The sequence below is a fragment of the Hippopotamus amphibius genome, chromosome 1 (assembly GCF_030028045.1).
Source record: "Hippopotamus amphibius kiboko isolate mHipAmp2 chromosome 1, mHipAmp2.hap2, whole genome shotgun sequence".
NCBI lineage: Eukaryota > Metazoa > Chordata > Mammalia > Artiodactyla > Hippopotamidae > Hippopotamus > Hippopotamus amphibius.
Window position 1 is genome coordinate 114,338,353 of NC_080186.1, and position 14,372 is coordinate 114,352,724.

A 14,372-nucleotide genomic window follows, 5' to 3' on the forward strand; every position below is an offset into this window, starting at 1 on the left:
CAATGCAGTGGACACGGGTTCGAGCCCTGCTCCAGGAAGATCCCACATGCCTCGGAGCAACTAAGCCCGTGAGCCACAACTATTGAGCCCATGTGCCGCAACTACTGAAGCCCACGTGTCTAAAGCCTGTGCTCTGCAACAAGAGAAGCCACCGCAATGAGGAGCCATGCACCACGATGAAGAGTAGCCCCTGCTCTCTGCAACTAGAGAAAGCCCGTGTGCAGCAACGAAGACCCAATGCGGGCAATAAATAAATAAACAAACAAATAAATAAAATATCCAAACTTGGGACTTCCCTGGTGGTCCAGTGGTTAAGACTCTGATCTTCCATTGCAGGGGGTGTGAGTTTGATCCCTGGTCAGGGAACTAAGATCCCTCATACCACGTGGCATGACCAGAAAAATTTTTAAATAGTTTAAAAAATTAAAAAATAAGGAAAAGAATGTCCAAACTTATAATCCTCCCCTCAATAATCACTTTCTCCAGTATTCCTATCTGAATAAATAGTCCCACCATTCATCCATTTACCCCAGACAGAATCCTGGGCACTATTCTTTTTTTTTTTTTAATTAATTTATTTTTGGCTGTGTTGGATCTTTGTTGCTGCGCGCGGGCTTTCTCTAGTTGCAGTGATTGGGGCTACTCTTTGTTTTGGTGCCCGAGCTTCTCATTGTGGTGGCTTCCCTAGTTGTGGAGCACGGGCTCTAGGCGAGTGGGCTTCAGTAGTTGTGGCACGTGGGCTCAGCAGCTGTGGTTCGTGGGCTCTAGAACGCACACTCAGTAGTTGTGGTGCACGGGCTTAGTTGCTCCACGGCATGTGGGATCTTTCCGGACCAGAGATCAAACCCATGTCCCCTGCATTGGCAGGTGGATTCTTAACCACTGTGCCAGCAGGGAAGTCCCATGGCCACTATTCTTAACTATTCCCTCACTACCTTCATCTAATCCAGTTCTAAATCATAGATATCACTTATCGTCTCAATATCTCAAAACTCTATCCTCTTTGTCTTCATTTCAAAAGCCAATAGCCACTATCATCTCATTTAAACTACTGAAAATGCCTTTGGCTAGTCTTCCTAACTCTATCTAGTCTCAATCTCCTTTAGAGCAGCCAATGCAATCATAACTAAAAGCAAATTTGAACACAACACTCCAGGACTTAAAAATCTCTTTAATGGCTTCCCAACAAGTTGTTATAATAAAAGTTGAAATTCCTTTTTATGGCTTACAAGATTCTCCATGATCTGTTCTAACTTCCCAACCTCCCCCTGTACCCTACACACTCCAACCACACTGAATGTCTTTCAAATTCCTTGACCCTCCCTGTGCCTTTGAGCGTGCTGTCCTTCTATCCCACTTCACCCCGCTCATCCTTACTCATCCTTCAGGTCTTGAACACCGCTTTTCCTAGAAGCCCTACTAGGCTCCCAGAAAAGGTATATTCTTTTTAACATCCTGTATTTCCCCTAATAAAACATTCTTCCTTCCTTATTGCCCTGTTTAACCATTAAATCTCTAGCATCTATCCCAGTGCCAGCACACATCATTGGAATTCAATAAAGTTTTCAGACACATGTGTATTATCTTCTCTACCAAAATTATTTGCTTATTTAGCTCAGTCCTGGCCCTAGCAACCATAATTTAAAAAAAAGAACATGGAAACTGCCTGGTGCCCGGTACCTGGTGCCTCATGTAATGCTGCTGGAATGCATTGCCATTTTTGAAGACCTTCAGGCAGTAAGGGCAGAGCAGGTGCCGAGTATCCTCATGGATCATCCGAAAATGGACATCTACCTCAGAGTAGAGTGAGGAGCGATATTGACACACCTGAGTCACATAAGAAGGAAAATAAGCTAACAGTGAAGTGAACAACTGAGACCTTAAAAAGAGGTAGCAACAATAATGTTAAAATAGGAAAAAAATTTTTTCCTAAATGTATAAAAATCAAATTATTTTTCTGACTTTGTATTGCAGGGCTGTGTTTGTGATAAATTCAGCTGTGAAATAAGATAAAAATGGGAAGGACAGGGAAGTCTGAGAACAGTCCACATTCTGACAAAGAGGAGTAGAGCTGTTCTCTGTCCATCTCCAAAGGGCACATCTAGAGGACGGACACTCCCTTAGCCCAGGCCTATCTTCCCAGACTGGGTTCCTCAGCTGGGTACGTGCATATATTCCTTTATGTTTTTCTCCTGCATGGAAAACCCTGAAAATAGAACCCATATTCACTATTTCTTCTGTATTTCCTCAGTGTTCCTAAAACTGAGTGTGTGCAATAGGTACTGGATAATGTTCATCATGGATTCTTTGTATTCAGCCTGAGAGCAAAAGGGCTAAAGCTCCCTGGAGAAAAAGGCAATACCTGGCAAACATAAGGCATCTCTCCAGGCTTATGAGTATCCTTCATGTGCTGGAGAAATAGTGGCTCACTCTCAAATGCCCACTCACAGATCTTGCACTTGGCTGTAAGAAGAAAAATAATCAATAAATCCACCTGAAAATAAGACAGAAGTCCTGCTGACTCATAACCTTTGTTTTCTCTGACTCCTGTATCTTCATTTTCAACAGTAAATTATGAAGGCTCTTCTATTCTTTCTTTAAAATGGTTCTGCCTCAACATTAGTGTTGCTGACAACTATAGCTCGGACTTCTTTACCAAAGCTCTAGTCTAGACTTTGAATTCTCTACAAGACATTTTAAACTGAATATTCTACCATTGACTCTAACTTAATTCAGCATCCTCCTGCTTGCCCTTCTTACTTGCCCACCTCCTCTTGAGCTGAAAACTTAGGCATTATCTGACTCCAAACCCCTGTTCTGTCACCAATATTTCAAAATGCATTGAGGAATTGTCACTTCTGCATTCTCATAGGCAAAAACTTGGTAGAAGCCCGTATGATTTCCTACTGCTAATCAGCTGGCTTCTAACACCTCCTATCTCTCTAATAAATACAGTATCTATTCTTTATATACCATTGCCAAATGAATTCTTTCAAAATACTATACAACTTCATCCCTCTGCTCAAGGATAGACAACAATTTATCTCCTATAAATAATTCAACATACTGAACATTTACTAAATGAGGACAAATAAGGATTTGTCCTCAAAAGACTGATAACATGACCAGAACTTCTTGCCTTCTTATGAGTTATTTCAATATTAACAAATTTGAGATAATTAAACTTTAAAATTAGCCATTTAATTAAGCTTTATAAGATTGCAATTTGAAATTTCTGGCAAAAATCTTAATTGCTACATGAATTACACAGGCAAAATAAAGAGTTATTTGTATTTTTCTTACCATTACTGAAATTATTTTCAAGTTTTTACAAACATTGAAATTGTAAATTTGAAGCTCTAAGCACTTTACTGGACAATGTCCAACCCCTGCCCCCACCCCCAAATGAGTGAAGCTGAAATAAAACAAACAAAAACCAGGGAAATCTGGGGTCCAGGGAAGAGGTCTCAGGGAACCCAGCTGTCCCTTGAAATTATCTGCAAAAGAGTAAAATGTGTATTTTTCTGGAAAGTTTTCTGTTTATTCTCAAAGGTGTCTACAACCCACTTAGAATGACTTTCTAGAGGTACATTAGGTACAAGAACAAGACAAAGGAATAAAAATTCTGCCTAGGATGAGGAAAAGCTGATACATAAGCTGAACCTTGAAAGAAGAGTTGTTTGCCAGACAGAGGAGACAAGAGAAGAACATGAACAAGGCATGTGACATGTCTGGGAAACAGTAACTAGTGGCAAGACAATATTTTCTCCTGTTCTCTACCCTCTTACCTCTCAATTCAATTTGCTTATCTTCCTTAATATTTTTCTTTTCTAGAACACTTTTAAGCACTGGCGTTTCCCAATCTTCTGTCTAAGCCTTTTCTTATTCTCTATGTCCTCCCTGGGCAATCTCATTTACCTTCACAGGCTTTTCCTACAACCTATACAACACCTCTATTCTTACAGCTGTCACACATCAATAATAACATTTATTAAGCAATTTTTAATGCATAAACATCATGCTAAGATTTATGTGTATTATCTCATACAAAGAAAATCAGTGAGAAAGGAACCAAAGGCATCGGTGGATTTAAGAGATCTCTAGTAACCTTTCACACCTGTTCTACAGAGGAAGGAGTTGATGCCAAAAAAGATTTAGAAGGAAGAACTAACCGATTTTCCAAAGTGGCTATCCTAACACTGTCCCTCCCAGCACTAACACTCTCACCTCCTTAACACCTACCACAGTCTCTTGCTTTGAGAAAATACGCATGAACTACTACAGCTTCTGCTTCCTGTTTTCCAATTTGGAAGGACAGACTCCTTATGTTTTTCCAAGGCTCATCTGAGCTCATCATTCCATGTATCCCATGACTTTATCAAGCAAGTGGTTCTCCCTTTCTTGAGTTTTTCCACACAGGATCCTCCTGACACCTGAACATGATTAAGCATCCTGAAGCTTCCCTCCCTGAACCCTACCTCTTCCTTAGTTTATTGCCCTTAAACAAGTCTGAAGAAAAACATAATGCTATTAAAATTATACTATTACCATAATTAAATATAATAATCCATTGACGTTTTGAAGACAATTCAGGAAACTTGAAAATGAAGACAGATGATTAAAGATCTATGATTAATTCTGTTATGTCCTGACAAAGATATATAACTATGTATTTTTAAATGTACTTACTTTTCAGAGATACATAATGAAGTATTTAGGAGTGAAATGTCATTATGTCTATAATTTAGTTTAAAAACATTTCAGAAAATAAAAGGAAAAAAAATTATCAAAACTAAAAAGAAAACAATGGGTCTCAAAACATTAACATGAAAAAATAAGCTACTTCCATGAAGTATCTGCCATGGATGCAAAAAAAGGGAGTTATAAAAGAATCCAAGAATAAGCTGATATATACTCAAGTACAGAAAAGGTATTTACCTGTTTGGATCAACAATTTCTGAGGTTTTTCATCAGCGTATATTTAAAGTCATAAGATACTCAAAAATTAAAAGTCAAGGATAAAAGAGTGGTAAGCCAAGAGAAAAAGACTGATGAGGTTCTGCATCGTCTTTTTTCCCCCATTAGGAAGAACTTATCTTTTTATGTACAGTACATATACAAGTGGAATAACAAAAACACACCCCACCAGATTCTCTATGAAAGTAGCTGTTTTCACTGGGAGATTCAGATGAGTTATTTGGGCTTCCCATCACTGACAGTGAAGAATGTTGGGTCCTAACCTGACCAAGTTGGCTACTCTGCCACTACACTGTAGTGTTAGGATGGTTGATTCCAGTATCTACTCTACTCGCAAATGATTAACCCAAAGTTCCACTGTCGAATGTGGTAACAGTAACATGTGGCTAATGAACACATGAAATGTGGTGAGCCCAAATTGAGATTTGCTGTGGTGTAATATACACACCAGATTTAAAAAGAAAAAAAAAAAAAAGATAAATACTTCATTAATTTTAAAATTTTGATTACATGCTGAGATGATTTTATTTTAGCTATTTTGACTTAAATAAAATATACTATTAAAATTAATTTCACCTTTAAAAGGTTTTTATTTCAAATGACCACTAAAAAAATTAAAATTACATATGTAGCTCATTATATTTCTGTGGACCAACCCTAGTCTGAGCGACTCATGGCAATCTCATTTCCCTTGACAGTATGGCCAAGGAGATATAAAGGGAAAACAATTCTGCCTGGTAAGAAACAGACTTAGAAAAGACACTGGAAGATATGGTCTCTTCTTCATCTGCACAATTTTATATCTCAGCGAATTTCTGAGACTAACACAGCCATCCTATGAGCCAGAGATAAGAGAACTGTTGAAAAGCAGAAGACTCAAGTTCTGGGCTCGAAGCTTAGTTAACCTTGAGTCTTCTCAGTTAAATGATATAATAATAGATGTCCATAACATTTACTCCATTTTCAGTCAAGATTTTTGATTTGCAACAAAAGCATCCATATAATATGCATATTTCTATCTTTACATGTTTGCTCATGCTGTTTCCCATCACCTAAAATCTTCCTTTACTACTTTCCAGCCATCTAAATCCTTCTTGTATTTAAAGATCCTAAAAGTTTATGCAGTACTTTCTGTGAAATCCACGAGGATCTTTTCCCTTCTCTGAACTATCTCACCTATTATTGGTATCATACAATGCATATGTTTATAGCAAATATGTTGCCTTGTTCTCACATTTTCCTATAGTTAAATAATTTTTGTCTCTTCAACAAAACCAGAAATCCCTTAAAGGACAAAGGAAATATTCTAGAAGACTGGACTCAAATCCTCACAATGTCACCTTATTAGAAGTGTATGCTCTTAAGCAAATGACTAAATGTTTCTGGACTTGTATTCAGCCTGTGCTTCTCATCTGTAAGATGTACAGTGTAGCTAACACTCCAACTCATATTTCATGGAAGCACTGTCTTAATGGTAAAGTACTTTATAACATTATCTTTTATCCTACATAAAACCTATGAGGGTACTAACTAGAGACCCAAATATAGATGCCTGCTCCTTCTATAAAAGGATCTAGGTAATAGACCCTTTACATATACCTCTCTACAGTGGTTCTGAACTAATGCCCCTAATAATTTAGAATCAAGCACTGAATTCGACTCATGCTTGAACAGAAGTCAGTCTTGTAAGAAAATAGGGTAAGTGAAGTCAAACTGACTACGAATATACAAAGAACTTCCTTTGCACTATTACCCACATATAATAAAGTAGGCTCCCCCCTAGTGCCATTCATTGAGTGAAGTGCAAAGTATACCCCTAGAGTGTAAGAATTTCCAAACTTACTAGTTGATTCATAGGGACTGTGAACATTTTCCAAGTGGCACTGGAGCTGGAAGGGAGTGGAAAACTGACGATAACAGTGCTGGCAGATAGTATGACCATCCACCTCACCATTCTGTTGATCAAGTTCTACGTGATGTTTCATATGGTTCATAAATCTGCAGCACAACACAAAGGAAAATAAAGTACAGACAACATAAAAAATCAGAAGCCTTGGAGAAATCTAACAGCAGAATCACAGAACAGACATTACAGGTTTCCCTCTCCACCCTCTCACCCAACTTCCTCTTTCTGGGACAGTTCTTTTCTGAGCCCAGAAATTAAGAGAGTTCTTAAAACCTTTCTGGGGAAGGAGATGCACTGGTCTCACTCTACCCAAAGTTATCTTTTATTTATTACCACAATATCTCCTTCTATAGTACTAATTATTGAGTTAATGATAATTCTTAGCAAGAGAAGATAATAATTAGGGCCATTCTCCAAACAGAAAGACTTAAACATGTAAGAAGCTTTCAGCCTTCACTGTCCAAGGTGAGCTCCAAGGCTCTTCAACACTCACCGAATGTTGTTTTTTAGCCTTTTGGTACAATGTGGGCATCGGAAAGATGTGGCGACCTTAGGGAAGTTTGTGAGCTGGGCTACTTTGCCACCATCCCGTCCATAGTAGAAGTCATCTACTAGCATAATGAGCTTGGTCTGGACGGCATCACCCACATTCTCATTTGGCTCTGGTACTTTGGTAGGTGGTGACAGAGCAGGAATAGGTGTAGAAGAGGGAGTGGAAGCAACAGGAGCTGTTTTCTCAGGGGATGGGGGCTTTGCTGCTGATGGGACACTGGGTTCTGAATCCAGAGACTTTCCTTTCTTCTGGTATTCAACCATTTCTGGGCAACAGTACTATAAAGAAAGAAGACATCTGATCATCCTGGTTCTCTTGGGGGCTGGGATGTGCTAACTCCTCAACTTCACTAACATTCTTTGGTAACAGTTTGGTTCTAGGTATTCACGTCCAGCCTTCACCCTGCAGCTTCCTACAATGCTTCCGGGTTTCACTCTTTTTCCAGTATACATGTGTGTGTATATATATGTATTTTTATAGCCATATACCACTCCAAACACCATAATTTGTACTTCTTCCTGTCTTAGATCCTTTAACCACTCACTAGCGTAACTTAGCTCCGAGCTCCCTGACAGGAAGAAGTGCCAACCTTTGCATATGGGCTAATACCAAAAAATCAAAGGGCTAGAACTGGAAACTGGTTAATAGCTCCTGATTCATCCAAGGACACAATAAATAGAAAATGAACTGAGGCCAACTTGGTTTGAGTTCTGATTATCTAACAAACCTGTCCTCCTGTGCAGTTCAAAATCTACCAACTAAAGAATTAAGGTCACATATGTCCTGATCTATTTGAGAGTCTTTAAATGTATCCTATCACATTTCTGAGTTCATTCTAAAAAAGGCCAAAAGAGAGTAACCCTTTAAAAAGCTTCCAAGTCATTTCAGAGCCCTTGCTTCACAAGCTCCCAATACTACAGGAGGTATACAGTGAGCGGTAGCCATTTAAGCTGGATTCCCATCACAGGTGATATCACTTACACACATGTGACCTCTCAAAGCTTCAGTAACACGGAACTGAGCATTACACCGTGGACATATCTTCCGTCCACCATCCTGTAGGTCAAACACTGGGATGGAAGAGGTCACTGGAAGAAGTGAGAACATCAATAAGATTAATAAGATGATACTGGAAAAGACTACCGGCCTTTTGGAAAAAGGTTAAACACTTCCTGAGGGGTATATTAAGGTTGGTGAGCAAGCATGAGAGACTGCTATGAGGCACATTCTTTTACCACTCTTCTAACTCTAGGCCAAGGGTCAGCAAATCACATCTCGTAGACCAAATCCAGCCAGCTGCCAGTTTCTGTCTGGCTCATGAACTAAGAATGGCTTTTATGTTTTTTGTTGTTGTTGTCGTGGTTATGTAAGTTTTCTCTTTAATTGTGGTAATATATACTTTACATTAAATTTCCTCTTAACCATTTTTAAGTGTTCAGTTCAGTGGTTAAGAACATTCATATTTTTGTGCAAGCAATCTCCAAAATTCTTTTCATCTTGCAAAACTTGAAACTCTACACCCATTAAATAATTCCCCATTGCCCCCTCCTCCTAGACCCTAGCAATCGCCATTCTACTCTCTGAGTCTGACTACTCTAGGTACCTCATATAAGAGGATTCATACAGTATTTCTCCTCTTGTGTCTGGCTTATTTCACTTAGCATAATGTCCTCAAGGTTCATCAACGTTGCAGCATGTGTCAGAATTTCTTTCCTTTTCAAGGCTGAACAATGTACCACTGTGTGTATGTATATACCATATTTTGTTTATGCATTCATCAGCTGATGGCCATCTGGAATGCTTCCACCTTCAGGCTATTGTAAATAATGCTGCTGTGAACATGGGGGTACAAATACCTGTTTGGGTGTCTGTTTTTAATTCTTCTGGGTATGTACCCCAAAGTGGAATTGCTGGAACATATGGTAATTTCATGTCTCATATTTTGAGGGACCATCACCCCATTTTACATTCCCACCAGCAATGCACAAGGGTTCCAATTTCTCTGCATCCTCACCAACACTTACTATTTCCTGTTTTTTGGATAAGAGCTATTCTAATGGGTGTGAAGTGGTATCTTACCGTAATTTTGTATTTAAAAAAATTTTTTTTTATTTATTTACTTGGTTGCACTGGGTCTTAGTTGCAGCTCAAGGGCTCCTTAGTTGTGGCACACATGTGGGATTGAGTTCCCTGACCAGGGATGGAACCCGGATCCCCTGCATTGGAAGCATGAGTCTTAACCACTGTGCCACCAGGGAAGTCCCTATTGTAATTTTGATTTGCATTTCAGTAATGATTAGTGATGCTTAGCATCTTTTTGGGTACTTAATGACCATCTGTATATCTTCTTGAGAAATCTCTATTCAGCTCCTTTGCCCATTTTTTAATTGGGTTGTGTTCTTTTGTTGTTGGTTGAGCTGCAGAAGTTCTTTATGTATTCTGGATATTAAGCCCTTATCAGAAATAACGATTTACAAATATTTTCTCCCATTTAGTGGGTTGCCTTCTCACTCTCCCGAACCCTAACCACTTTGATGCCCTCAAGTTTTAAATTTTGACGTAGTTCCACTTATCTGTTTTTTCTTTTGCTGCCTATGCTTTTGGCGTCATAGGCAAGAAAGCATTGCCAAACCCAGTGTCATAAAGTTTCTCCCCATGCTTTCTTTTAAGAGTTTTATGGTTTTAGCTCTTTGTTTAGGTCTTTAATTCATTGAGTTAGTTTTTGTATATGGTGTACGTAAGGGACTAACTTCATTTTTTTGCATGTGGATATCTAGTTTTCTCAATACCATGTGTTAAAGGTTTTCACATTTTTAAAGGGTTGAAATAAAAGCAAAAGAATGATTTTTCTGACACATGAAAATTAAATGAAATTCAAAATTCAGAGTCCATAAATAGTTTTAGTGGTGTATAGTCAAGCTCAATTATTTACATATTGTCTATGGCTGCTTTTGTACCACAATGGCAGCAGAGGTAAGCAGTTGTGACAGAGACTATACTGTACGTAAAGCCTAAGATATTTACTACCTGGTCCCTTACAGGAAGTTTGTCAAGCCCTGCTCTAGACTGTTGGAAATCCTTATGCTCACATCCTATATACCTGAAAACCTCTCTACCAAATCTCAACTTTAAAATCTTGTTCAGAAATCCACCTCCTCCACGAACTATCTTGTGATTATCCCACTCATCTCTGATCAATCAATCCATTTCACTTATCTCCAAAGTACAATTAACACAAAATTCCTTCTGGCTGATTCAGTTACACTTTTCACAAGTGGCAATCCCCTTTACTAAAGTTTTTGTGAGAACAGACTAGAGCAACTATACCCTATTTTTTTTTCTCTATTTCATAGTACAGAGTTCTGATACAACACATACTTTGTTAATGCGTTTGAATGACTGGCTGCCCAGAGTCTTTCCAGTTATTGTACCTTTCATTGAAGACTCAGGCCCACTGGTTCTTTGTGAGCCATGCGCAGAGCTGTTGTTGGACACCACCATGGGCCCAGGACTCTGGCCCAGGGAAGGGATGGTGTTAAGGGTATTCACCAGTTTGGCCACTTCATTGCTGTTTTCACCGGTAACCCCAGGTCGCTTCACAGTGACAAAGCTGGCAATGCTCACTGCAGGTGGAGAGGGGAAGGAGGGAGCTTTGTTGGCCAAGTGGTAATCATCTGCTCTCCACCCACCACCCATCCCAGCCCCGCCATCTCCTCTTCCCAAGCCTCACCTAGTTTGGGATTCTGAGTCTGGGTGGACTGGCCTGGAGGCTGAACAGCAAGGTGCCCCAATGAGGTCGGCTGTGTGGCAGTGGGAGTGGTGGAAGTGCTGGGAGTGGACTTGGTCTGCTGGGACTGGGACTGTGGAACGGTGCTTCGAATGGTGAGAGTGGCTGGGATGACAGTGGTGAAGGTGTTGGTGGTGGGCCGCACAGGCAATGTGGAGCCTGGCCTCACAGGGGTCATCTGAGAGAACACTTGTGGGACTCCAACTGTCGGCTTAACAAACTGGGTACCTGGGGCTTCAAAAGAGAGACAAAGAAAAATACCAAATCTTGTTCAATGAGCTCACCTGTAATACATTCCCCCATCTTTACTGGAAATACTGGAATAGGAAAAGATTATTTCCCCAAACTGATTGGTGACCATCAGGTTCCCAAGGGTAGCACAGATTCTAATGTCTCAGACAACAGGTTATCACAAACTGGTAAAAGAAGTCAGCCCGTAATCAGTCCTAAAAACATTAAAGTGAAAAAAGATTCCCATCAACTCCTCCCATAACACCTTATCACACTGCCTTTTCTATTCCAAGAATACAACCATGAGTAGCTTGAGCTTTGTATTGGAAGAGAACAACGGGTATAGAGTGGGAAGCAGTATGGGTATATCTAGGCCAAAGGGCAGAGCTGGTTCTAAAAAAAGTGATCTTTCTTTCTCAGAATACTAACGGAGTCTTTCATTCTCTTATACAAACTCAAACAGAAGGCAGACTATGCTGTTCTACTCGGATGTCCCAAAGGTGAGTCTCCTGACAATTTCACTGACAAATATTTAAGAAATATCAGAACTAGATAGGATAAGCTCATGAGACTGAAGGCCAAAAACCCCTATGGGCTCTGAGAACAACAAAAACTTAGGAAGACAAGTGACAGAGATACTTTACTACAACTAAATTAAGATACTCTTTTTCGGCCTGAATTGTGGTAAACTTATAGACACTAAATATAGAACTGGGAGAAAATTACAAGATGTTAAAAAATTATCTTTCAATTCAGTTTCTTAAAAAAAAAACCCAAACTAGTTATTGGCAATATTTATCCTCAAAGTATGTGCCATTTGTTTAATTTATATTCCAAATCTGTGCTATAAAATTAAAGCAAAATAAGTTTATAATCCCACCATGTAAGTGAGTAGACTTATAAGATATACAGGATTTGGGTGTTTGCATTAATAACAGTCCTTTAGGATAACAAACTTAATAGCTGAATAAAACAGCAGAAACAAAAATAACTATATAAACCCTGTTTTACTACCTCATGAAGGGTGGTAAAAAGTTAAAAAGAAAAATAAAACCACCACCCTGGCCAAAGGTTAGAAAGTTTTTTAAAAAATGGGGCTTAAGTCAATATGACTTTTGTGGTTTTAGATTTTCCTTAAATATACTTTTTAAATGACCTTGAGTATTTTGAGACAACAAAAACAAGTCTTCTGGATGCTGGTTTATTCCAAATGGGTAGACATTTTTCCTTACCTGGGACTAGTGTAATTGGTCTAACCGTTTGGCCTTGCTGTACGTTCAGCACAATCCCAACCTGATTCATTGCATTTTGTACAGGCCGGACATTTCTTACAGGAAATCCCTGCATTAAAAAGCAAAATGATCTTTAACATGGAGATCAGCTAACACTAGCAGAGACTGCATTAAGACCTATACCCCAAAAAATTCCCACACTCTTACCTAATGGTTCTCTCTAGAACTAGAACTTTTAAATGACTGAGATGGAGAAATTTTGGACTTCTGGCAAACTTCTGAGTGGCAAATATTAAAACTGGAGAATGAGCTTTGGTACATATGAACAAAAATAAAAACCTACTTCTTGTCTTAAGAGAACCTCAGCTTAAAATAACTCATCCACAAACTGGCCCCTAAATTGCTAAAGGCATAGAATGGAAAAAAAAATGACACTATCAGTATTCACTGGAGTGATTCGACATACAAACAACTGTAAGAAACTGTTCCCAAAGTCCACTTCAAAGGCTATACACCTCTGGGAAATTTGTAAGACAAGGCAGAAAAAAGCATTTGCCTTTACGTTCCACACCAGCATTAGGCTTTCAACTCCAATTCACATTTATATCAAATAAGTCATCTTCCTTCTCTTCCAAGGATCTCCTTGCACTTCACCAATTTTGCACATATATTTCCATAGGTATACGAATTCACCCCATTTTAAGAAAAATAGCCCAAGCAAAGGGTGAGAACCCTTGAGGACCAAGTGTTAAGGCTTCCTAATGCAAGCTTCCCACTCTTTCCTGCCTAGACCTCAATCAAATTACTTAATAGCCCTCCAGGGGTATAAAGAGGAAATTACCCAGCTGTATGCTTTGTTGGGCTTTCTAGGAAAGTCAGCATCAAATTAAAAAGTAGCAAATGAGAAAGCCAGACCAAGGACAGGACCTGGAACCATTTTAATGATGCTAAAGACTCTTAAGTCAGAGCCTTCAAAGGTTCCCACAGTCTTTCTCTCCTCTACCAGGTCCTAGAATTCAGAGTCCTACTTACTTGTGTAGTGATGAATATTGGTTGTGAGGCCACAGGGGAACTAGTCACATGATTGGCATTCTGCATGACCTGGACAGGCCTCAATACTGGTTGAGTAACCATTGTACCCAGACCTGGGGTTGGATTCTGGGTTAGGATGAGCGGCTGTGCACTTTGTTGGACCAAAGAATTGCCAGCTAAAGGGAAGACGAAGAAGAAAAAGAAAACAATGTAAGAGAAAACAAACCCACAATTTATAAGAAACACAAGGTCTTAGATAAGAAATCGTATCTCCATATATCAAGACAGCCAAGACTGTCACTCACCTCAGGTTTAATGTCACCAAACTTACCAAATATTTAAGCTGCACCCAAAGCTACAACTAACAGAAAAATACATAGGTAGGGAAAGTTCACTAAAATCTCCACCATATATCTTAACTAGGGATGTCTTAACACACAAAGTAAGACTTCTACATGACTATCACTTTGATGATTTAAGTGACCACATATCATCTCCCCATACCAAATCAGCAAAACAAGGTAACATATAAATTTTCTCCATATTTTAACTAGGTAAAACCTATTTTATCAGCATGTAATTTGTTGTTAGCTAATCCACCTTAATCTTTTTAAAAGAGGAATATTCATCAACAGACATTAATTCAGCAAGTAC

General features: G+C 39.1%; 1 protein-coding gene across 5 annotated transcripts in view; it reads right to left on the bottom strand.

The window, feature by feature from the left end:
* Positions 1-14,372, bottom strand: part of POGZ (pogo transposable element derived with ZNF domain) — a 48,615-nt gene that overhangs the window by 7,750 nt on the left and 26,493 nt on the right. For 2 of the 5 annotated variants that reach the window (XM_057723220.1, XM_057723202.1), the window contains 9 exons: positions 13,719-13,894; positions 12,687-12,795; positions 11,167-11,457; positions 10,868-11,059; positions 8,418-8,524; positions 7,377-7,714; positions 6,821-6,975; positions 2,363-2,463; positions 1,681-1,827 (listed from right to left, as the gene is read on the bottom strand). In XM_057723220.1, coding sequence (XP_057579203.1) covers positions 1,681-1,827; positions 2,363-2,463; positions 6,821-6,975; positions 7,377-7,714; positions 8,418-8,524; positions 10,868-11,059; positions 11,167-11,457; positions 12,687-12,795; positions 13,719-13,894 — 1,616 coding nt within the window. Of the gene's footprint in view, positions 1-1,680; positions 1,828-2,362; positions 2,464-6,820; positions 6,976-7,376; positions 7,715-8,417; positions 8,525-10,867; positions 11,087-11,166; positions 11,458-12,686; positions 12,796-13,718; positions 13,895-14,372 lie in introns of those variants that run through there. The other 3 variants (XM_057723211.1, XM_057723191.1, XM_057723225.1) reach the window with 2 other exon arrangements.